General features: G+C 35.9%; 1 protein-coding gene across 7 annotated transcripts in view; it reads left to right on the forward strand.

The window, feature by feature from the left end:
- The window catches only part of Neo1 (neogenin 1), a 233,109-nt gene that overhangs the window by 165,605 nt on the left and 42,321 nt on the right, over nt 1–25,183 (forward strand). For 4 of the 7 annotated variants that reach the window (XM_076851062.2, XM_076851066.2, XM_076851063.2 and 1 more), the window contains exons 8-13: nt 5,798–6,017; nt 13,721–13,875; nt 17,149–17,297; nt 17,674–17,812; nt 20,709–20,758; nt 21,946–22,093. In XM_076851062.2, the coding sequence (XP_076707177.1) occupies nt 5,798–6,017; nt 13,721–13,875; nt 17,149–17,297; nt 17,674–17,812; nt 20,709–20,758; nt 21,946–22,093 (861 nt within the window). The remainder of the gene's footprint in view (nt 1–5,797; nt 6,018–13,720; nt 13,876–17,148; nt 17,298–17,673; nt 17,813–20,708; nt 20,759–21,945; nt 22,094–25,183) is intronic. The other 3 variants (XM_076851064.2, XM_076851068.2, XM_076851065.2) reach the window with 1 other exon arrangement.

Consider the following 25,183-nt stretch of genomic DNA (forward strand, 5'->3'; position numbering starts at 1 on the left):
ATTTGGGGATATTAAACTAGTGTTGAAGTCCTATATTGAGTCCTGCACGGCCATGGAGTATAACTCTTTTAATGTATTATCAAATATAGTTTACTAAAATTTTTGTGAAGGTTTTCTTTTTTATCTATGACCATGAGGCTTGTAGTTTTCTTTTCATATGATATCTTTGTCTGGCTTTGATATCAGATTAATACTAAATTCACAGAATGAATTAGGAAGTATTTCTCCTCTATTTTCTGAGTTTATATGAAGAGTTAGTATTATTTCTTCTTTTAAATATTGATAGAATCCAGTGGTAAAGCCAGCTGAGTTTGAACTTTTTTTTTTTTTTTTTTTTTTTTTGTGGGAAGACTTTTATTTACAATTCAACCTCTCTATTTGTTGTAGGTCCTTCAGGTTTTATATTTCTTCTTGAGGAATCTGGTGATTTATGTTCTTCTAGGAATTTTACCATTTCCACTAAATTGTCTTATTTATTGGTATAAATTTGTTCATAATAATCCCTTCTATCTTTTTAATATCTGTAGGGTTGGTAATGTCATAATTTTATTCCCTCTTTCATTCTTTTTTTTTTAAAGAAAGAGTGAGAGAGAGGAGAGAGAGAGAGAATTTTAATATTTATTTTTTTAGTGTTTGGCGGACATAACATCTTTGTATGTGGTGCTGAGGATCGAACCCGGGCCGCACACATGCCAGGCAAGCGCGCTACCGCTTGAGCCACATCCCCAGCCCCCCTCTTTCATTCTTGATTTGTACAACTTATAAATGCTATAGTTTCCTAGTCAATCCTAACCTCTTAAGATAGATGCATAGGTAATTCATTTGAGGCTTCTCTTCTGCATATTTAAAACTGCAAATTTCCCTACAAGCATTGTATTAGCTATATCCCTTAATTTTTAAAGTATTGTGTTTTCATTTTTATTCAGTTAAAAGTATTTTTAATGTTTTTTTCTTGTGATTTCTTCTTTGATCCTAGGATTACTTAGGAGTGTATTGTTTAATATCCAAATACTTGGGGTTTTCCTAGGCCTCCTTTAATTTTGTCAGTTTTTGCTTATTATATTCAGAGTCCTTTTGTTAGGTGCATCTGCATTCATAATTGTTATACTCAAAGAAATACATAATCCAATAATAATTGGAGATTTCAATATCCTGCCTTCAAAAACTGATAAAAATGATTAGACAAAGTTGGAAAGGATATTCAAATCTTCGGTATCCTTATCAACCCACTTGATCTAATGGACATTAAAGACTCTTCAGATAAAGACTCTCCACATTAAAGACAGCTACAGATACAGATTTTTTTTTTCAAGCACATGTGGAACCATCTCCAAGATGGGACTATATGCTGGATCACAAAACAAAGCTCAATATATTAAAAAAGATTGAAACATATAAAATATGTTCTCTGACCACAGCAGAATTAAATTAAATGTCCAGAGCAAGCATGCTCTTTGTCTAGGGATTGCTTCCCCTTGCTACAAAAGTGACAGATACCTCAAGCTCAGGGTTCCTCTCTGGTAGCAACATACCGCATGTGCAGGAATCCATCCTGGGCTTTTTGCATTTCTCTGGAGATTTGAAGATGGGATGCAGAACTGATACTAACAAATAAGCTGTAGCTTCTGCCATTGCCCTTAGTGATAAAATTCTTTGTCTCTGATGTAGAACTTGAGACTTTTGCCAGCACCCACAAAATGATAAAAGGTTAGTCTGTTAGCTTATAAACAAGGTAAACTCTCAGACCCTGCATAGTTCTTTACAGTTTCCTTAGTTTGTAAAACTTTTTTTTTTTTTTTTTTTTTTTTTTTTGGTACTGGGGATTGAACCCAGGGGTGCTTAATCACTGGACCACATCCCCAGATCTTTTTATTTTTTATTTTGAGACGGTCTTGCAAGGTTGCTTATGGTGTGGCTAAGTTGCTGAGACTTGTCTTGAATTTGTTATCCTCCTGCTTCAGCCTCCTGAGTTACTATAATTACAGGCAAGCACCACCATGTCTGACCTTGTAGAACATACTTTAATAGCTGCTTTGAGGTCTAATTAAATCTATAATCCAAATATCTTCTGAGACATTGATTGCCATTTTACCTCCTGAGTTTTATTTTGTTGAATGTCTCATTTTTGTTAAATATTAAATGTTTTGGATAATATATTGTAGCAGCTGTGGATTCTGACTCTTCTCCCAATACCCCAGAAGTAGTTCTTGTTATGTTGTTTGTCTGATAACTTGCTTGGACTGAATAAGTCTCACCCAGCATGTGCAACTACTCATGTTTCTACTTAACTTTCATTGTTGATTTTCTTGTTTTTGTTTTCTAGGGCTAACCCTTATATCTCTATAAATTAGCGTGCAGCCAGAGATTGGTCAGAAATTGTCCTCAAATACCATAGGCCAATAAACCTTCCACTCTGAACTAGGAAATCTTTGTGTAGTTTTGGAAGTACATTCAAACCAAGTTATTTTTGTTCTGCTTGGTTTTGCTTTCTGCCAGCTTCTCTCACTTGTCTTCTAAACACATTCACAGGTTTCATCAGCCAAAGATACACAGGTACTTTGGATGTGCTCCAGTCTCTGAGGCACACACATGGACTCCAGGCAACCTAGGATATATGGAGAGTTTACTAAGCCTTCTTATTGATTTCTCACCTCATGGAACACCTTCTGTGGCTAGTCAACTATTCATTGCTTATCCCTAAAAAGATCACCACCCCAGGTTTAGGGAAACATTGGTCTGCCCTTTTCACATGCCACCACAGTTGCCCCCATAGGTGGCAATACTCCACCTCAACTGAGCCTCGTTTGGCAACAGAAACAAAGCCAGTGGTTTTCAGGGTCTACTGTACCCTGGTTGACCAATCACTCCAACAAAGCTGGGCAATGCCACAGACACTGACTATACCTGAAGTGTCTAGTAGTTTTCATGAATAAAAGCTTCTCAGTGTGCTGTATGCCTTTAGTCAGTTTCTAGTCTTTGACCATTTTGTCCAGCTTTGTAGTTGCTTTTGGGAATGAGAATTTGTCAGCCTCCTCAAACTATCATGCCAAAAGTCCAGAGTCTGAATCTACACTATCTTGCCATGGATTCTGGGGTAACTTAACTGCCTGTTCAATTCTCTGTAGTCATACAAGTCTCTTTCTGTTATCTACTAATTAGAACTTGGAATAGCAGCAGTTGAACCCACCTGGGGAAAGAACTAGGGCTACAGTAGACATGAATAATTAGAAATTATTTTTAAAAATCTACCTATACTTTTATTTTCTGTGGAAAGACTAAATACATTTGCTTTGCAAAATGTATACCTAAGAATCATGTATATTTTTTTGGCTAAAAACATTAAAATATTACCTTGTATAATGAGAGCTATTGAAACATTGGTCTCTATTGATGGAAGTTCTCCCTGAATTTTCTTCCATTTATTAGTTCAGTAAATAAACATTTATTGGTTATCTAAAGTAGACAAAGGCATAGTGAGTGATTCTAAAATGAAGCAGATATAGATCTTGTCCTTAAGGAGTTTATTGGTTAGTGTGATAGTATAAACACAAACAATGTGAATGGGAAGTACTAGATTTCATTAACAAATGACAGATCTGTGCTTTAGAAGTTTAGTAAGACAACTGAATTTCCCTAAATGATTTCAGCATTACCCATTACTTTCTTTACCTAGTTATCCCTGCTTATATTCCCTCCTAACTGCTTTTATGCTTGAGCTTGTTACCCTTTCAAGTCATGGTAATAACTAACCTATATAGTGATTTCACATGCAGTTTTTTATTTGCTATTCTGGTTCATATCAGCCTGGGACACAGGTAGGGAATATTACTGTTAGAGTTCACAGACAAGGAAATTGACATCAGACAGGCTTACTTGCTTACCCTGACATTATTAGAAAATGACAGGTCAAGTTTTAAGCCTGAGTCTTTATACTTGAAATCCTGGGATCTTTGTAGCATATTCTACTCTTTCTTGCATGATAGACTGACATCAGTCAATAGTAGATGCTGGGGGAAATTAGGCTTGGCCAGTCAGGTCAGACTTGGAGGCAGCTTCGAATGGTTCTAAATAGGTATAGAAATGAGTCAGCAAAGCACTTCAGTGGGGTGAGGATATAACTTAGTGGTAGAGCACTTGCTGGGTTTGATTTCCCAGCACCACAAAACAAACAAATAAAAAACTCACTTCTGTGGGGCTAGAGGAAAAGGAGAGAGCAAGAAAAAAGTGATTTGCTCATGGCGACACACAAATGGTGTCAAATCCAGACTCTCACATTCCCAGCTATATCCAAGGGCCTCTTAAACTAAAAATAAAAGTTGGATTTTCTGTTCCCCGCTTGCCTAGGGTGAGTAATTTAGTCCTTTTAAACACCAGTTCCTACATAAAAGACAAAGATGCAATGACAGTACTGATTTCATAGAGATGTCATAAGGATCCAATGATTGTGTAAGGAGCCATAGTGTTCAATCAATGTAGCTATTGGATTACATTCTCGCTTCCATCCCAACTATGTAAAGCTCAGGTTGGCCCTCTGCTGACATTTCCCTTAGAAAATGGAATTCATCTGACATATTAATTTATATTGTATCACTTTAGACTCTCTTGTATTCCACAGTTGTTTCCAGGAGGTTGTTTCCCTACCACTGCATTCAAATCTAGGTCTGCAAATTCCATGTTCTCTTCCCCAACTAAGTATTTGATAAAATTCTTTCCTTTTTTTGTGTGTGGTACTAGGGATTAAACCTAGAACCTCAAGCCCACATATGCTAGGCAAGCACTGAGACATTTCTTCAGTGCTTTGACACAATTCTAATTGATGAACTCTTTTAATTAAAAATTGTGAAATTAATTTTGTACTATCTGTTTCAAAGTGAAGAAAATTTTAGGTTCTGTATTAGGAATAAATTTTTTAAATCAGAACTGTCCCAACAGTAAAACAGGCTGTCTTAGGAGGTAAATTTATCCATGGTTGCAGGTATACAGACACAGACTTTAAACTAGTGCCACTGCCTCATCTCTCCCATCCAGTCCACACGTTGGTTTAATGTACTTTGCATTCAGAATCATAACAGATGAGCTACTTATTTTTGTGGCTTTGGAATTTTTGACTTAGGATTTTATACTGTTGTAGTCAAATGAATAGATGTGATAGCAAATGAAGTGTAATTTAGCAAAAAAATGTCACTTACCTGAGTATTGCCAACACAGACAACAGAGTTTAATATTCAACCAAAGCTGAAGATAATGATTTTCGAATCTCCTGTAGGGCTGAAGAGACACATAACTCTGCAATGAGATCATGATAGGGAGGAGCCTATGTTGAGTGTACCTAGGCTTGTTCATACTATCTACATTGTAACTAGGATCCTCCATACTGTGTACATTCTGTATTTTGAGAAAATATTGAGATCTATCTTTATGAAAGTTTTATATGCAAAGTTTGACACATGTTGCATGCTACTTTCAGGATTAAGAAAATTATCTGGGCACTCTGTGTCCTGTGAAATGTGTTATTTTCAGCTGTCACTTTCCTTGTCCCTTACCCACAATCATAATGACCAGAAAGTCTGCTTGCTCTACAGTGATGTGTCTTGAACAGTGCCCATTAGTTTTCAGTAGTTACCCCTGGCCTGCATGTTAGCCTTCAGTTTAATGGCCTTTTTTATGTTCATTCATTTTATTTTATTTCCCATCGTGGTTTTGTTTATTTCTTTTTTTGTTTTTTGTTTTTTCTGTTCTCTTTTTAAAAACCGTCGTGGTTTGCCCTTCATATTCCCCAATGTTTGCACATGACAAGATGTTGCCATCCCAACATTACCTCCCACTTCACTGACCAGTGCCACTACTGACCATCTAGCACCAGCCACAACGGGACCACTGCCTTCAGCTCCTCGGGATGTCGTGGCCTCCCTGGTCTCTACCCGCTTCATCAAATTAACATGGCGAACACCTGCATCAGATCCTCATGGAGATAACCTCACCTATTCTGTATTCTACACCAAGGAAGGAATTGCTAGGTAAGTACCTATATGCCTGGAGTCAGTGGACTGCCCCTTGGTTCATACCCATCCAGTCATACTTACTCTGGCTCTCCATTGTATAGGATCTGCATCAATTTTCAGTTCAGGAAATGTAATCACTGAATGCATGTTTCCTAATTTTAGGTCATTAAATAAATTCCCCAACAGACTGAAGTCCTTGATATTTTTTCCTCCCTTTCTGGGTTAACTGGTGAGAGGGTAGATAGACCTCCTTAGGTTCGAAGTATTTAAACATAACCAAGGCTACCCTTTTTCCATAAGATTCAGTCAGCATAGATTCTAGAGATTCAAGTAGACAATTTATTAAAGTTATCTTGAATGTAAGCCTGTGCCAGTATGTGATGTGGGCTATTGAGCTCCAGGGTCTCCTTGATAATGCAAGAGTAGTAGTGACTAGTTTTAATGTTAAATCCCTTTCCATCTCCACCTTTCAGGAGCGCACATTGTTTCTCCATTGCTTATAGAAGAATATCCAAAATCTTTGGACTGATTTACTCTATAGTCTGACTTAATTTTTTCTGTCCACCTTCATTTTTCTTTTCTCCTCAAGTTTAATTAATGTTCTAATGAAATTAATTTTTATGGCTATAGCCCTCTTTTCTAGTTTCCTTAGTGGCTCACCTCTCCCTCAGCTAAAATAAAATTCAGTTAATCCTCCTATTCCTAAATTAAGTCCCATGAAGCCCTATCAGAGCTTTTTGTACTTTGAGCACATTAACATTTATCTACTAACAGTAACTCTTGATTATGGTAACATGAGACTACCTTAAGTTAATCTTTGATTACCTTATGAGTATTTGTATTGTTTTCCCAAACCGATTATCAACTCTTTGTCAGGAGCCATGGCACATGCTAAAGTGTGTTCCCAACATTGCTTGAGTAGATACCTTCATTGCACTCTTACTTCACACCAAAATAAGAAACCTAAAAGAATGTGTTAGGGTCCTACTATACAGCTTGTATTTCTATTAGGGTGCTTACAGTTGATTCACGTGTAATTACATTTAATGCAGCCTAGCATGCTCAGCAAATAATACTGTTAAAAGTTCGAGTGACATCATTTGATCCTCATAGATGGAGCTACTTTTGGGGTATTGTTTACCTGAATGCTGTACTGGATGTTTTAGGTTTTACAAAGATCATTACACAAAACAAGACATGACCAAACAGCAAATGTCAGTATCTGTGTTAACATATCTCCAATAGACTTCTCATTGCAGATCTCATAGGAGTTCACAAAATGAAGAAAACATTTAGTAAGTCCTCTGCATAACAAACTCTATTTCCAAAATGGGACTTTTGTCCTTGTTCAATCTATCAGAAGTGCATTTCCCTCAAAAATAACTATGTCTGGCTTCTTGTTTATCATCTGAGGACACCTTTTCAGGCCTTTCCTGAATACCCACCCAAACTTAGCCCCTTCTGTCACTATTACAATGTGATATATTAGAGCCAGCTTATTCACATATCATTTGTTAATTTTCAGGAAATTTTCCAAACTTCATGACATGATATGGCAGCTGGAAATGGGGTTTTGTGGGAGTCTTTATAGTGACAGTGCTATAAACCAGAGCCAGTTATTAAGAACACTGCTGCCATCGTGTCATCCTATTCTGTTGGTTTTGCCTTTTTGTTTGTTGTTGTTGTTATTTTGAGGGTTTTTTTTTGGGGGGGGGGTCAATCTCTGAAATTTTTCTTTTATTAACTTATTTATTGTGTCTGTCTTGTTCAGTAGTGTTCCCAGCACCTATAACAGAACCTGGCATGTAGTAGCACTAAATAAATATTTATTAATTGGACAAATTAGTTTTAATAAATGGAGAAAAAATACATTATTCATGAAATCGTGTTGAGGTATTTGACCATTTGGTAAGAAAATAAGCTCTATTCCCATTTTATATTGTTATTGTGTATAATAGCATTATAGGTGGATTATAGATCATTTTTAAACCAAATATAAATATATTAGACAAATATATTAATACATTAACATAATATAAATATTTTAGACAAAAATACTGAAACTATTCTTATCATTTGGGGAGTGGGAAGGGCCTTTTAAAAGATAGAAAACCCAGAAATAACAAGAAAGACATTTTATTTTATGTAACTGTAAAATTCCATCCAATAAAACATAAACAAGATCAACATCAGGTGACAAGTTAGAAAAAGTGTTTTTAGGAATGGGGTTATAGCTCAGCTGGTAGAGTGCTTGCCTTGCATGCACAAAGCCCTGGGTTTAATCCCTAGCATCACACAAAAAAATAATGAGAAAAAAAAGAAAAGTGTTTGTAACATTTATAAAAGCTTGTATTGATATCCAATCTATATGAAGAGTTCCTATAAATCATAAAAGATATTCCAAAAGACAAATGATACAGTCGGGCAATTCACATAAGTTAGTGGATAGCCCTTAAACTTTTAAAAACTTTTTAAAAACTTTTTTAAAGTTTTTCACCAACTCTAGAAATCTTGGAAATTCATGACAGTTATCTTTATTTATCTAGAGGGCTGACAAAAATTTTAAATTGACAAGTATCCAGTATTAAATGAATTGAAGGCTGAAAAAAATTTACTCTAGGCCATTGAGTATTAAAATAATTTTTAGGGAAGATGATTTGACAGAACTTTCAAATATTTTTAATGCACATAGCCTTGAATCCAATAATTATACTTTGGAATATTTTTTCTATAGAGATATACATGTGCTTAGGACACTTGTGCAAAAGTTTTTATTATAGTATTATTCATAAGATTAAAACGGGAAACAGTGTAAGCTAGAATCCATTGGTAGAGGAATGGGCATATAATATATGTAAACCCATATGAAGTATGATGCAGGAGTTTTTTAAATGATGAATTATATATTTCAATGTGTGTATACATGTCCAGTAGACTTTGTAATCTCATTGCAGATCTCATAGGAGTTCACAAAATGAAGAAAACATTTAGTAAGTCCTCTGCATAACAAGCTCTATTTCCAAAATGGGACTTTTGTCCTTGTTCAATCTACCAGAAGTACATTTCCCTCAAAAATAACTGTCTGGCTTTTAAAAGATAGAATCACCAGAACGGTGATTCTCAGCCAGGAGCAGTTTTGCCCCCATTCATCAGAGAACATTTAGCAACATTTTTTATTCTTGCAACTGGAGTTAAGGAGGTACTTACTGACATTTAGTGGGTAGGGACCAGAGATGCAGTCCTGTATATCCTACAATGTCCAGGACAGCCACATAACAAACAATTATATTGTCCCATATCTCAGTACTGCAAAGGTTGAGAAACCCTGGCCCAGAGGGATCTAATAAGATAGGACAAAATGTATATGTCCCAGTTAGGTTTCAGGGTAGTTTAGATTGTGAGGAAGAGAACTAGTATTTTTTTAAATTGTGTGTTTGTGTTTGTGTGTGTATGTGTACACATATATATACATATATAAACACATATACTTTTGTATTCATATGTTTTAATGATTAGCCTTATGTTTATTTTTTTTAATTAGATCATGGGTTGGAGTTAAGCAGAGGTGATTAATAAGTGAAGTTGGAGTTGAGAGAAATATAGAAGTTAAGTTGGCAGGAGTAGGCAACTTATGTGTAAAGGAAGGGATAATGCAAGGTAAGGGTCTCGTTGCATCTGAATTTCTGCTATAAGAAAAACAGGGCAGTCATAAAGCTAGTTTGACCAGAGATTTAGCAAGAGGTTAAAATAAAGTGGAGGAATATGTCAAAATACACCCTACTGTCATGTATATCTAAAAAGAACAAATAAAAAAAATAAAATGGAAATTTGAAGCCAGACATTGGAATGCCAGTAAAAATTTGGACATAAGTAGATGAGAAGGGGCCATTTTAGACTCTCAAGCGAGTGTGCAATGTGATTGTATTGAACATTTTGTGTTAGCAGCACTTCTATACAAGATAAGAAAGGGAAAAAATAGAGCCAGGCAGACAAATTAGGTAATACTTATGTTAATGTAGACATGTGGTGGTTGATGAGAGCAGTGATGTGGAGTGGATAAGGGAAATTTTAAAAAGAAGATCCTTTGAGACTGTGATAGTGTTACTTCATTATTTGAAGTTTGTAATTTCTGAATAGAGGCAGTGTACGAGTAGTAAAGAACTCTGTAAGTCAGACTATATCCTGGATTATTGTTTTATAAACAGAATTTATTTAATTTTTCTAAGATTGAATTTTCTCATCTAAAATACAAGGGTAATAAGTTACTTCACAGACATAAAAAGAATTCATTGTAAGGTTGTATGCCACTACCTTCATTTGCAAAATTGCACACTTCCTGCATTTGACAGTTCAACTGCTAGAGGGCAGTCATCAGCCATAGTTCTTTAGGAACCTGAGTTGCTTGAGCCTGATATTGATATCATGTTAGACATGGATGAAACCTTAGAGATCTGTTAGTGTAGTCCAGGGTTTGTCAATCTATGGACCCAAAGTCACATCAGAGCTTTTCTTTTTATGTCCCAAGAACTAAGCATAGTTTTTATATTTTCAAATGGTTACATTTTGAAAAGTTATATAAGTAAGTACACAGTATCCTCCATTTTGTCTTTTGATCTGTAATTATTTACTGTTGGGCTCTTTAAAAAAAGTTTATCCACCCATCTCATTCCTTCATTCAATTCATAAAGGAAAATGGAGCTCAGAAATACCTGGTGACTCCCATAGTCTCTTGTAAGCTAGTAGCATTGCTCAGCTGGAAGTAGATCTTCAAATTTCTGGCCCAGCATTGCCTTAATATAAAGTGTACCTTTTCCTTTCAACTCTTAGCTATCACACCCTTCCTTAAACTTCACTGTAATCCCACATATTTGAGAATTGCCCTTTTAACACTACCGGGATATTGGCCTGAAGTCAAGGTTTTTGGGTTTTGTGTTTTGTTTTTTCCTCAACAGAGACTTGGTTCTGGGACATCAGACCAATCTAATGTCAGAGCCTTCTCAGACACTGTGTTCTTCATCTTAGGGAATTATACCTATGACTGATTTTATTTTTATAGTGATGCTTCTGTAGAATCTTTTTTCAGGTGTTAGTAACTTCACTCATTTCTCACACATTCCCCCTTTCATGTAGGAACAAACAAAAGATAATATGATGATATTACTCTCTAAGATTTATACATCAGAAGACAAATTTTCATTCATTCTATAAACATGTATAAGACTGCTTCCTCATTTGAGCATTCCGCCTAGTGCTTCTTAAATATGTGAATATGAATGAGAGTCTTTCACTTCAATTTAAAATAAAAGAGCACCCCCTGCCAAGTTATCTTTCTGGGAAAGAACCTGTTTTAAAATTTTATATAGAAGGAGAGCAAAAGAGACCTATTATGTGCTCTCTCATGGAGCTTTTAGTTTTAATTATAAAATATGATACTTCCTCTTAAACAGCAATCATTTGTAATCAGATCAAGTGTTAGAAACTTCAAAGTATAAGAAAACAGTTGATACCCTCCTTCTAAATCGTGTGATTTAGAAGTTTAAGAACATAATATTTATAAATACTTCAAGTATCTCTGAACAATAATTTTTATTACCATAATACTCTTTTCTAGTGGACCTGATTATAGTGGGTACTGGTTTTGTGTGTTTTATTTTGTTGCAATGCTAGGAATAAAACTGAGGGCCTTGTGCGGTTAGGCAGGTACTGTACCACTGAGCTACATCCCTTTCTCTAGTATTATTGTAAATTTTTTAAAGAATGGTTGAAAATACTTAAATCTCAAATGCAAATGTTTATATATAATCAATAAAATATCATATATCTACATAAACCTAAGCAAATTTTAATCAGCAATTTTAAAGACAAATTAGCAATATTTTTTAAATATTTTTTTTAGTTGTAGTTGAACACAATACCTTTATTTTATTTATTATTATGTGGTGCTGAAGATTGAACCCATGGCCTTACACGTGCTAGACAAGTGCTCTTCTGCTGAGCCACAACCCCAAATAAGCAATATTTTGAAGTAAGAATTTTAATTCAGCAGATTTGATAATTCAGAATAATTTTCTCTGCAGCATAGCTTTGGATTCTTTCCATTTTCAAGATAGGTTCATATCTTTTCTGACATGAATGACAATTCTTTTTTAGGCTTTAATAGTGCTTTAGAGTTATCATACTTAGGTTCATTTTGACATAATCATCCATAAAATCATACATGAAATTTTAGTTACTACATTTCAGTCCCCAGTACCTTCTCTTTTTCTCTTCCTCTCCCTCCCTCAGGCCCATTTCCCTATTCTATTGGTCTTCCTTCTGTGAATGACAACTATCTAAAACAAATTTCTTCACAGTATTTGTTGAAAACTCTTTTATAATCTTATTTTCATTATGGCAAATATAATAGTCTGAGTATAATTATGAAGCTATACTGGACACATAAACCCAACCCCCAAAACAGAACGTAGAAGCTACCTTTTTATAAAGAATCTAGACAACCACTTTTATACTTTCGGTCCTATAACATTGGATCAGCTGGATTAATTTGTTGCCTTAATTTTGTGATAAGACTTGTCAAACCTTTCAAATCATTTTGAAGATCATTCAAAAAGTGTATTAATTTAATAATTACATTATAGCCAGGCTTGGTGGTACATGCCTGTAATCCCAGCTACTTGGGAAGCTGAGACAGGAGGATTTCAAGTTCAAAACCAGCCTTGACAACTTAGTGAGACCCTGTCTCAGTAAAACAAAAAAGTCTAGGGATGTCCCTTAGTTGTAGAGTGCTCCTGGGTTCAATCCCCATTTTGGGAGGGAGGTGGAATTATAAAAGTTAATGCCTTGAATTATCTTTTTTTATAGGTTGAGTTACATGTAAATTTTAATGTTTTTGTTCTCAATTTAAAAATCAATACACTACAGCTTTGGATTTTTTTTTTTTTTGGTTTTTGTTTGTTTATTTGTTTTTTAATATTTATTTTTTAGATGTAGATGGACACAACACAATGCCTTTATTTTTATGTGGTGTTGAGGATTGAACCTGGGTCCCGCCCGTGCTAGGCGAGCACTGTTCCGCTGAGCCACAATCCCAGCCATACATCTTTGTTTTTATTGAGAATCTCTTACTCAAACAGCATTCCTTGATATTTTCTGTGAAAATCAGATGATGCCTACAGCCACCTTCTGTCCATTTCCCTGGGATTAACTCCTTAAAATTCAATGATTTCTAAGCTGGGCATGGTGGTACCTGCCTGTAGTCCCAGCAACTCAGGAGGCTGAGGCAAGAGGATCACAAGTTCACAAGATCCTGTCTCAGAAGGATTTTGGATAGATCAGTGGTAAAGTGCCCTTAGGTACAATCCTCTGTACCAAAACAAAACCAGAAACCCTTAATGATTTCTAAAGCCTACAAAGTTGATGACTAGCTGCCCCATTTGAAATGGTGCTGAGAGCCCTGGGCCACATCTGAAAAGAAGCAGTGATTGTAATCAGTGATCCCAGTAACAAGCAAGGACATCAGTGACTTGTCAGATATGACGTGCTCTTTCGCCAGTCTCCTTATTCTACTGTGCATTGCTATACCGCCCCACTCAGAGTTTCATTTGGTTGAGATTTACTTTTACTTAAGTTATTAAATTTTGATGTGAAATTGAAATTGTACATTCTTAAAATGTTTCTAATCGATAACTATTTTTTTTCAAACCTTTCTTTGTCCAAAGGGAACGTGTTGAGAATACCAGTCGCCCAGGAGAGATGCAGGTAACCATTCAAAATCTAATGCCAGCGACTGTGTACGTCTTTAGAGTTGTGGCTCAAAATAAACATGGCTTCGGAGAGAGTTCAGCTCCACTACGAGTAGAAACACAGCCTGAAGGTAATTCTTCCACCTATCTGTCAGCCCTTTGCAGAGGGAGACCTATATGAAGGTCTCTTTTACGTTAAGCCTTGCATACCATAGGAAAGCAGAAGCTGATAGCTCCTCATCTTCAGGTCCTTAAGAACTAGGGAAGACAAAATGAATTTTCATCAAACAGCAGCAAATAGTATGAGATGGTATAATTCTGCAGATACTTTTCTACATATTCATATTGTACTGATCCTTTAAGACAGCTCAGATGCCTTCTGTAATCTTTCTTTTGATCCTGTCTACCCTGAGACAAATTATCACTTTCTTCCTTCCGTTGTGATTATATCTTGCTTATTTTATGGATATTTCATATAACGTATTGCCTTGCACATAAAGTGGATATTTATTATTGTTGTCAGCCAGATTTCCCTGTCCTAATGCATATCTCACTCATTAAAAGATCTTGGACCCTTTATTTTGGACCTTTGGTCTTTTGTACTAACAGTGGTACTTCTAACTACATTTTTAAGATTTTTTGTGAGACAAGTATCAGGTTGGTATATATTATAAATGTCCTGTATACCTTAAGTTTTGGTTGTAAACTATAGGCCTGAAATTATAAGAAATAATCAAGTCATAATTAATGCTTTCCCCAGTTGGCACTTTTTCTACACTTCTGTCATTTTTAAAAACCAACCACTGGTTTTCCTTTACCTTTAACTTTAGTCACTGTTTTTCTTCAGAACATTCTCCAGTTTACTTTTACTATTAATTACACAAGATTTTTTGTTGTTGTTCACAAACCTCTGGTAATAAAGATTTTGCTTTGAAAGCATGTGAGATACATTTATGAAAACGAATGACCTAGGAACTAAACAGAATGAATGAATGTACTAGTGCAATTATAGAAATAATTTAAAGACTTTCCCTGATGGTTAGAATAAATGAAGTCAAGAAGCTGTAGAGCTTTACAATGCTCTAGCAAATCACTCATTGATCAAAATTTGAGTTTATCATAACCCAGGTACTCTGCAGGTTATTAGAGATACAGGGATAAAGAAGATAAGATTTCTCCTCTTATAGAAGAAGCAATGAAAATAGAAGGCCATTGATCATTTCAGTGATAAGAAGCAAGAACACAAGGACATCAGAATCCACCAGTTAATTTAAGGGAAAAAATGTGTTCTTCTCACAGAGAAAGGATGTTGAATTTCACAGTTATCCACGTTCAGATAAGTGCAGAAATACTACACTAAATTTTAAGCTCAATTATCCTTCATAAGCTTTTTTGTGCAGGCATCATACATGAGAGAGATGGAAATTTACTTCAAAAGGTAGTAAGTCAAGGCAGAATTCTTGGAAAAGATGAGACCTGAGATTGACCTTGAAGCATTTGAACTTAGCATTTTTGAGAAAAGAAACTGTATGACCCAAATCCCAGAAATAGGATCAAACAGTATCCATGCTCATGCAAGGTGAGTCATGATGAAAGTGAAGGAAAGACCACAGGATTTGATCCACTGCAAGGTTTTATCCTGGAACTGTGGAATCTTCTGAGTATTACACAAAAATATTTGTGTGCCTGTACATTCACATTTCCCTTAGAAAGAATCTGCAGCTTTCATTATCATTTCAGATTTTGTGTGTGAAATTGTTGAGAACCCCTGGACTATAGGGTTGTTGACAGATTGAGAAATGAAAGAAAAGATTAAGGAAAAGTAACTATTGGGTGCCTAATATGTGCCAGTCACTGTATTAGGCCATCAAGATGGAAAAAAGAGTAAGACTTGACTTTTGTCCAAAGGAGCTTCAGTCTGACACCAGAGACAGACAAGTAAATACATAGCACTGTCAAATATGGCCATCACAAGAAAAATAGGCATCACAATCATTTGTTCAGGGAGTTTGGTTAAAGAGAAAATAATTAAGAATACGGGTAGATGGGGCAATAGGTTCTGGTGAGGATATTTTCAGGTTGAAGAAAGACTATAACATGTTTTAGCAAACGAGTAGCAGGGAATGAAGAGGGATTTGCATTTCATCTGGAGGTATTCAGCTTATGTGAGGGAGGTATAAATGTTGGAGTCAGCCCTTGGAAAATATTTTGCATATTTAGCTTCATAAACCAACTTAAAATTTCTTCCATTTATTATTTCATTGTACAGCTGAAATGAAAGAATTCATTAGCACCTTTTTTAGGATTGTATTTGCTTGCACTTAGCCAATGAATATATTGAAAGTGATTTCAAGGGAATTTAGGAGCTGTTGTGTTTTCCTTCCCCTTTAGTAAGTTACAGGAAAGTTTTCCATTGCTGCAGAAGTGTGACAAATGCCGCCTGTCAGGCTGAACAAAATATGCTCTTAACATTAATTGAATAACATGACTTGTAACTAAATAAAGCAAACAACTGTTCAAGTAACTATATTCAGGTTCCTCTAGTTCCGTAGAAAAACAAATCTTAAATTGTAGTGCTGTTATTCAAGAAAGCCAGTTTTACATTTTGTTAGGGGTTTTCCCCCCTTCCAAGCTTTTATCTTATGGATGCCTGTTACAGAGACACTAGTGCCAGAGAATTGTTTTCAAATATGGGATGTCTACTGAAATGTAGACATGGGCAACTATGCAGGATTTGTGTATAAATTGGAACTAGAGTCTGTCAGTCAGAAAAAAAGAATTCAGTGAAATTGTCAATATGTGAGCCATTGTACAAATAAGATTCGGGTACACCATCCATCATTTGACAGCAGTTGCTCAATCAGTCAACCGCCAGTTCAGTTTTTCAATCATGTGCATCCTACTGACAGTATTGCAGCAATCTCCTTATTGATGACTTTGAGCTCTTATTTTAGAATTGGGAAGTGCCTGGCTTTTGGTTCCACTACTATAACTTTCCCATCACTTAGTAAAGGTTCTTAACTTCAAAACCTCAAATGTAAATGGGGATGCTAATAATATTCATCTTATGAGTTAGCAAAAAAATAAATGACCAAAAAAAGCATGTAAAGAACTGAATTCTTAACTGGTAAGCATTTAGTAAATGATAATTGTTTTTAAAATATTTCTTTATCTAATCTTGTTCCTTTACTGTTCACATGTGCTTCCTAAACACAGATCTGATCATGTCATGCTCCTACTCTACTATATATGTATTAGCCTAATACCACATCAATCAAGTCAGTTGTTTTCTTAGTTCCAATTGTTTCTAAAACATGGCCAGTATGATAGTATTGATGAGAATGGTTATTAAGGAGTGCAAAAAATCTCATTTGTGTCTTGCTGTCTTGAAATCTTCTTTCCAGTCCAGCTCCCTGGCCCAGCACCTAACATTCGAGCTTATGCAACATCTCCTACTTCCATCACTGTCACATGGGAAACCCCATTGTCTGGCAATGGGGAAATTCAAAATTACAAATTGTACTACATGGAAAAAGGAACTGATAAAGAACAGGTATAAAATGAAGCCATTTATAAACCATTGGTTTAAATAAAGAGTTGGAATATATTTCCCAAACTCCATAGTTATTTGACTGGGAAGTGAAAGTGGGGGAAAAGATGTGTAGGAAACACAAAGTTGTCAGGGTCTATTTCTTTGTAACATGATTTACTCTGTAGTTTTTACCAGCAAGAGTCACTAAACAAAAGGTGATATTTCTAAGTAAAGTGCCAGTATTAATTATTTTAATCTGCTTTAACCATTAAATAGCATTTATAAAAGTGATAAAACTATATTGCAAAGAATATAGATTTTGTATAGTTAATCATTATTTTATAGCATTTCTTTTGGCTAGAGTTGTGTATATAAACAGTGTTTTATTTTATTCAAGGATGTTGATATTTCAAGTCACTCCTACACTCTTAATGGATTGAAAAAATATACAGAGTATAGTTTCCGAGTAGTGGCCTACAATAAACATGGTCCTGGAGTCTCCACACAGGATGTTGCTGTTCGAACATTGTCAGATGGTAAGTCTTTCTTCTTTTGGAACAAAGTACTATGCTTTATGCCCCTAGCAATATTGTAGTAAGATTATGTAAAGAAGATTCAGCTAAAATCCTATTTCTAACCTTTACTGGTAGTGTGACTTTGGTCAAGCTGTTTAACTTTTCTGAGCACGTTCCCACACATGTAAAATGCAGATAACACTGACTTCATTGGTTGCTCTAAAGATGCACCAAGAAAGCATAGAACATACAGTGTCTGGTACTAAATAGGTTCTTGGTGCTTATATTTTTAGCAAAGTCTTCTGTGTAAATAAATACTATTGTTGGTTCCACAGACCATTTCAGGGCTGTTGGAAGGCTGCCCTTATTCAACTTAGCAATCATATTTACTTACTAAATCTTCTTGTATCCTCAGTATTTTCTGAGTTTCATTCTCACCTGTGACTGAATTCTAACCTAAGTTATATATATATACTTATGATCTAGAGCTATATTTTTCAAACTGCAGCTTGCCAAAAAGATCAAGTAGGTCAAGACCAGAATTTTTTTTAAATATTTTTAGAATAAAATAGAAAATATCAGAGTTCAGAGTTCATTACCCCTAGTAAAAGCATCTATTGTTGGATGAAACTAAGCTAAATCCAGTGAGATAAATAGATATATATATCTGCGCTTTAGAAGCTATAGTTTGACTCCCTTGAGCATACGATCTAACTTGATATCCCCAATAAAGGAACAGACTGACATCTTGTGCCTCTGATGTGATGCACAAAGAAAGACACAGCCTTACTTCTGTTGTGTCCCTGCCCAAAATATTAAAAAACACATCTGAACACAATAGAAACAATCAGATATATCCAAATAGAAGGATGTTCTGGGGAAAAAATTATTCCTTACTTTTAAAAGCTGACCTAGATTCTTAAAATATATTTGTCTTAGGAAAGAGAAAGGTGGGGGTGAGATGGAGAATCATTCTAGAACCTATATTAAAGAAGAGTAAAGACACATGAAATAAGAATGATGTTTGACTGAATCTGGAGACAAAGCAGCCATACTGAACACAGTTGTCATAATTAATGTTAGCTCTGCACAGTATTAGGCAATATTAAATATTAGAAATGTTATCAGCTAATATTTTGTGTCAAGATTACATTTCCTGAATTTAATCATTGTATTGTAGTTTTATTGGAGCCTGTCCTAATTCTTTAGAGATTCATGGAGATATATTCTGAAGTGTTCAGGAGGGAAGTATCATAGTGACTGTAGCCACCTCTCAGATGATTCAGAAATAATATGTGGATAGGTAAATCTGTATGTATATATATTTATAGTGAAAAAAGTAAAGCAGATGTCACATAATATTAATAATTGGTAACCAGGAACAGAATATATAGTGTTCATTATTCTATTCTAAAGAAGCCATTCTTCTGTTGGGCTTGACTTTTTTAGGATACAAAGTTGGGCAAAAAGAAATAAAAAACTATAGTTTGGCTAGCCAACTGCATGAACCAGTTGGTCAAAATTTTTGTAAAAAGTTGAGGGGAAAATGCTTATTATAGGCTTTTTAAACTGCACATGAGCCAATTTTTAACAGTGTTGAGTGGGTTGTCATGTCAACCAAGAACCTACAGGAACTGAATGGAACTGAGTATGTCTTAGCATGGTGATTTAGGGCAGCACTTTGGAGTAAGGCAAATCTTAGTTTTTATGCCAGCTGAAACTAATGCCTTGGGCAAGTTCACTTACCTGAACCTCATCTATAATTTTTTAATCTATAAGATGGAAATAGTAATAGAAACCCCTTTGTGAAATTGTTGTTAAGTACCTGCACTATAGTGAGTGTGTAGCAAATCTTAGCTCTAAGGATGCTGACAAAGACAGCAGTCACAAACAACTCTGTTAGGTGCCTCTGCAGCTGAGTCAGTGGATGAATGGATCATGAATGTACTGTTTGTAAAGCATAGGTGCCTGGCTCCCACTCCAGACCCTCTCCAGCCGTCTTTGGGTTGAGGCCTGAGGCACAAGCTACAATAAGCAAGGCTCTGCCTTCCAGAAGCTTTAGCACAGTGGGCACATAAATACCTAATCACTTAATGTTAGAGAAAGGAAGAAAGAAGTTCCCTTGGATGGATCAGAAAAGAAATGTGGTAGAGAAAAGTCTACTTAAGCTGTTTATTGTTGTTTTAGCTTACTGTAATCATTGTGAAGAAAGATACTGGAGAGTACATAGTCCATAAACTTTGAGATACTCCCATGTTATATTCTAATATGTGAGGGACTAAAGTTATACAGCTATTTAATCAATAGTCCCAAGCTTCTCACATCTAAATGCATGCTCCCTGATACATAATTGCCTTAGGAAGCCAGATGGCTCACTTTACTAAAGCTGTCATTGCTTAAATATCTTCCTCTCTTGGGAATTGCCTTCAAAACCAGTTTAGGAATCCCACAAGAAAGCCAAGCTCACTGATTTATGTACATCTTATTTTGATCCATATTGTCATTACCCAATTCAGTCACTTGCTACATTCATTAGACTTGGTTCCAGAGAATGTGTGGCTCTTTCCCAAGACAAATATTCAGAAGAATATACTTAAGATTCAGAATACATCTGGAGTCTAGAAAAGTTCAGGGTCTAGAAAAGTGTAGAGCCACTGTACATTCTGTAATATCCAGTGCATGCTCATATGAAAGTGTCTTATTTTTTAAAATTAAGCAAACACGGCCACACTTCATCCCCCTGTGATTGTCATCATGACGGCATTATTGGCAACTAGGTTGAAACCTTCTGGTCACATAGTCAATGTTTGAGGTACATAATGGTTGTGTGAAGTCTAGCCAAAAACAATCCCATGATGGGTGATGTGTGTGTAATTAACGTTTGATTTTATTTTCTTTTCTTGTTTTTCTTGTTCAGTTCCCAGTGCTGCTCCTCAGAATCTATCCTTAGAAGTTAGAAATTCAAAGGTAAAACTTTGTAATTCTGCCATTCACTTTACTGGTATACTACTGAGCCTCAGGTGCTTACAGAGGGGGAGGTTACAAGGGAAATCACCAGAACAATAAATGCCAATGCTATGATAATCATTTTGCTTTTTTAAAAAATACTAACCAATTAAATTAGAACATAATTGAAAATACTCATAATCAAGCAAAGAAACGAAGTAACATAAATATTACATTTGCCAGTAAAGTTGATCATAGGACCCAACTCATTGATTCCATTTAACTTTACTTTCTTTCTCTAATGCCAATGCATTTTTAGCCTTCCTGCAAATAAATTGCTATTTTTATGTAAGCTTAACATTTTCAATATTAACCAACTAAAACCTTAGTAATTCGGCAGAAGGAAATAAATTGTTTATGATGACATGGTTCTGTAGTCCTGTGAGACAAGCCCAGTGTGAACTACAGGCAGACACATAGGTTTGATTGTGTCTGCCCATACTGTCCCTGGTCAGTTCACTACATGTAAAGCTATGCATGCCTCTCAGAGGCCCACAGCCCCTTCTAGGATCCATCGACAAATGAAATGGTCCTTTCATAAAGTACCATAGAACTCTTTCCTTCTTGAAGAAACAATCAGCTATCCCCTTTTTGAAGAGTTTTAGATAGAAATTGTTTAACTTCAGCAATTTTGCAATGGAGACAGAAAAAAAAAAAAATCTTATACAGCCAGGGATGGTGGTGCATGCCTGTAATTCCAGCAGCTTGGGAGACTGAGACAGGAGGATGCTAGTTTAAAGCCAGCCTCAGCAACTTAGTAAGGGCCTAAGCAACTTGGCAAAAGCCTGTCCCAAAATAAAAAAGGGCTGAGGATGTGGTCCAGTAATTAAGTGCCTCTGGTTTCAATTTCTAGTACAAAAAAAAAATATATATATATCTAACAACAGTTTACTTCCTAATCAATGTGCTTCTGACCTCTTATACTTTCCCTCTGAAATTTTTTTCTGGAATTTTTGACCAACATATTCATTCTGACAAAATACCCAGAGATCACTGGTCCAGAGTGCACTGCTGGAAATTATATTCTCCCCATTTTGCCACTGGAAGTTTTAAAATAAGAAGTGTTTTTGAGTGGTTAATAATAAAACAGTTAGGACCAACCTTTCAATATGTTCAGTCTTTTCCCTATATAATCTTGTCTTTCCCAGAGTATTATGATTCACTGGCAGCCACCTTCTCCAGCCACACAGAATGGGCAGATTACTGGCTACAAGATTCGCTACCGAAAGGCCTCCCGAAAAAGTGATGTCACTGAGACCTTGGTTACCGGGACACAATTGTCTCAGCTGATCGAAGGTAAGCTGTTTTGCATATAGACAGAAGCTAAGAAGTAATGTCATTTTCAGACATTGAATTATATTAGTCTAAGAAGTGCTCTGAGCTGTTGGCTTACATAAATAAAAAATGGTTCCCCCAAATTTTAATAGTCACTTGATTTAATTTAATGGAAAATAGACTTGTTATAATTTAATGAAAACACCTTATAGATTCCACCATTTCTTAATGGTAAGATTGTGTTTGATTTTTGTTTTTTTCCTTGTATTTTCCACATTTCTTTTTTGAGTGCATATGTTGCTATTTTGTAATCTGAAAAAGTAAAACAGCAATATATAAGAATAGAAATTATTCCACTTAATCTAATTGTAACAGAGGTTTACAAAACAATTTTTATAATAACATTGACAGCACTTATGTTTTAGTGGTCTGCAAGAATGTTTATGAATAGCTGCAGCAATGCAATAATCATATTTGCTACCATAGAATTTTTTTTTAAGAGAGGAGAGAGAGAGAGAGAATTTTTTTAATATTTATTTTTTAGTTTTCAGCGGACACAACATCTTTGTTTGTATGTGGTGCTGAGGATTGAACCTGGGCCACACACATGCCTGGCGAGCACGCTACCGCTTGAGCCACATCCCCAGCCCCACTACCATAGAATTTTTAGAAAATTCTATCATGAGTAGTTTCTTTAGTATAGTTTGCCTTTTATATACAGCAGAACAAGTTACATATCTGGTAAAATGGCACCAAATACAGATTCATCCTGTAAACCACAGAAAATTCTCCTCTTTCTTCCCCAAATAGGGGAGATACAGTTAGCTTAAAAAAAAAAAAAAAAAAAGTAAGGTTTCTCTGTAGGAGACTCTTGAGAAAAAAGAAGGTGACTCTGTCTGAACCACATGTAGTTGGGGAGGACAGAATCTAGGCATTACTAAACTAATGAAGGAGAGGGTAGGGTGGAATCTGCTCAGACCATACTCAAGTCTACAACCATATTAAGCATCTCTAAAATTCCCTAACAGCTGTTCTTTTTAAGCATGGTCCAAATACTCACAAGATGAACAACATTTAATCTTCATGATCTGGTACTGGATATATAATGGTGAACAAAAACAGGGATCTTGAAATGTAACTTAAAGCTTGAAGTACTAAGGAACAATATGGATTACCAAGATCCTGTGTACTAAGATTTTTTTTTTAATATTTTAGTTGCAGTTGGACCCAATACCTTTATTTTACTTATTTATTTTATGTGGTGCTGAAGACTGAACTCAAGGCCTCACCCATGCTAGGCGAGCGCTCTACCGCTGAAACACAACCCAGCCCCCGAAGTAATAAGTTTTATGATTATGTTTTAGGCAGAAGTAATTGTTGTGATAGTACTTACACATTTTGTCATATCATTAAACATGTATTATATACTTTAGTTTTGTTCTGTCAGTTACTTAGGGGGAGAGGAACTCTTGGCCTTTTTTTTAAGAGTTCCAAGGACACCAAAAGCTGTCCCCACAACCTTTATTAACCCTACTGTTTGAAGGAGCCAAAGCTCTTGGGCTTGTGGTGATGGTTCTTGAGCTTCTTGGTCAGTGAGTGCAGGTGCTTCTATGGTACAGCAGAGCATTTGGTTATGGATGCTTCTGATCCCCCAGGGAGGCTCCGTACCACCCTGGCCCCCACTAGCCTGAGCAGCCAGACTTTCTGCCTTGGTTGCCCTATACTGATGGTCAGGCAGCACTGCATGGAGCCGGGGAAAGGGCAGCACATGCAGTTCCACCCTTGTGGCTGTTGCCTCATAGCAGAAGAAGGGGCACGTGAAAGCTGAGCCCCTTCTGCCAGGTTTCTGTGCTGCAGCACATAAACCTCCAGAGATCCAGGCTGAGGGCCAGCTGCCCCCCAGAGTGGCTCTGGCTCCCACTTTACTTATACATTATTAGCTTGAGATTTCAAACAAACCAAAACCACAACTAGAGAAAGCTGCTTCTGGCACAAACTGGCAGTGCAGCCAGAGGTAACAGCTCACCTTTCTACGCTTATGGACCCGCTTCAAGTCCAAAGCTTCTCTTCTGTCCCCTGTGCTCTTCATTCTTGGAGATTTCAGCTCCTCATCCTCTTGGTCAGTCAGAAAGGCATCAGCACCATTCAGGTATTCAGGTCCTCCTAGGTCCTTTCTGGTGAAGAGCTCCGGTGGATTCATTCATTCATTCATTCATTCATTTATTTTTATGTGGTGCTGAGGATCGGACCCCAGGCCTCATAATACTAGGCAAGTGCTCTACCAATGAGCCACAATCCTAACCCATCTTGTCCTCTTTACATATACCTTTCTGTCTCATGCTATCTCTCATGTATTCTAATTCTCAAAAAGGCAGAAAATAATAATATGACTACTTAAAGTTCTTTCAGGGTCTTAACTGAGCTATGTCTGCTAGTAATCCAGGCTGTTATCTCATGTGTAGCCAGCTCTAGCACTTTCTGGTTCATTGTGTACAGAGATAAAGGCAGGGAAGAAAATTGACTTGGACCTAGCCATTTTATTCCTCTTTCTGTCTCTGCTGTCTTGTGGGCAAACAGATTCAAAACTGATAAAACCTTCTGTCTCTCCTTCCAAACCGTGTGCCAAGATTGGTTAACTGAGCCAGGGCATATCTTGCATCCAGGCCAAGTTACATTCTCAGTGTGTCTTTGAAATTTCTGAACTATGCTGTTTTCCTAAGATCCCAATATTTGAATATGGAGAAGCACAGTAATTTTTATATCTTTATAAGGCCTATCACAATATCGAATTTAAGTCCTCTAAAAATGTATGCATAAATGTATGAAAAATTATATTTTTAACTATTGTCCTCTTTTGAAGGGTAGATGTTTATATATGGATCTTTGTTGTATTTAGTGCATTAGTAAATCTTATACTTTATTAACTGGTAGTAAATTAAAAGTTTTATAATAGAAAGTTTTTTTTTCCTTCTTTTGCCTAATAAAAATACATATGGACAGTTATTTGTTGAGAAACAGATTTCTAGGCCATATTTGATGTTTAAAATTTTTCTGCTATGGTTATATGAGTGTTACAAGACCAGAGGTAACCTGATAGGAGTTATATCTTAA

Source organism: Callospermophilus lateralis, chromosome 3, assembly GCF_048772815.1.
Source record: "Callospermophilus lateralis isolate mCalLat2 chromosome 3, mCalLat2.hap1, whole genome shotgun sequence".
In the NCBI taxonomy this organism is placed as follows: domain Eukaryota; kingdom Metazoa; phylum Chordata; class Mammalia; order Rodentia; family Sciuridae; genus Callospermophilus; species Callospermophilus lateralis.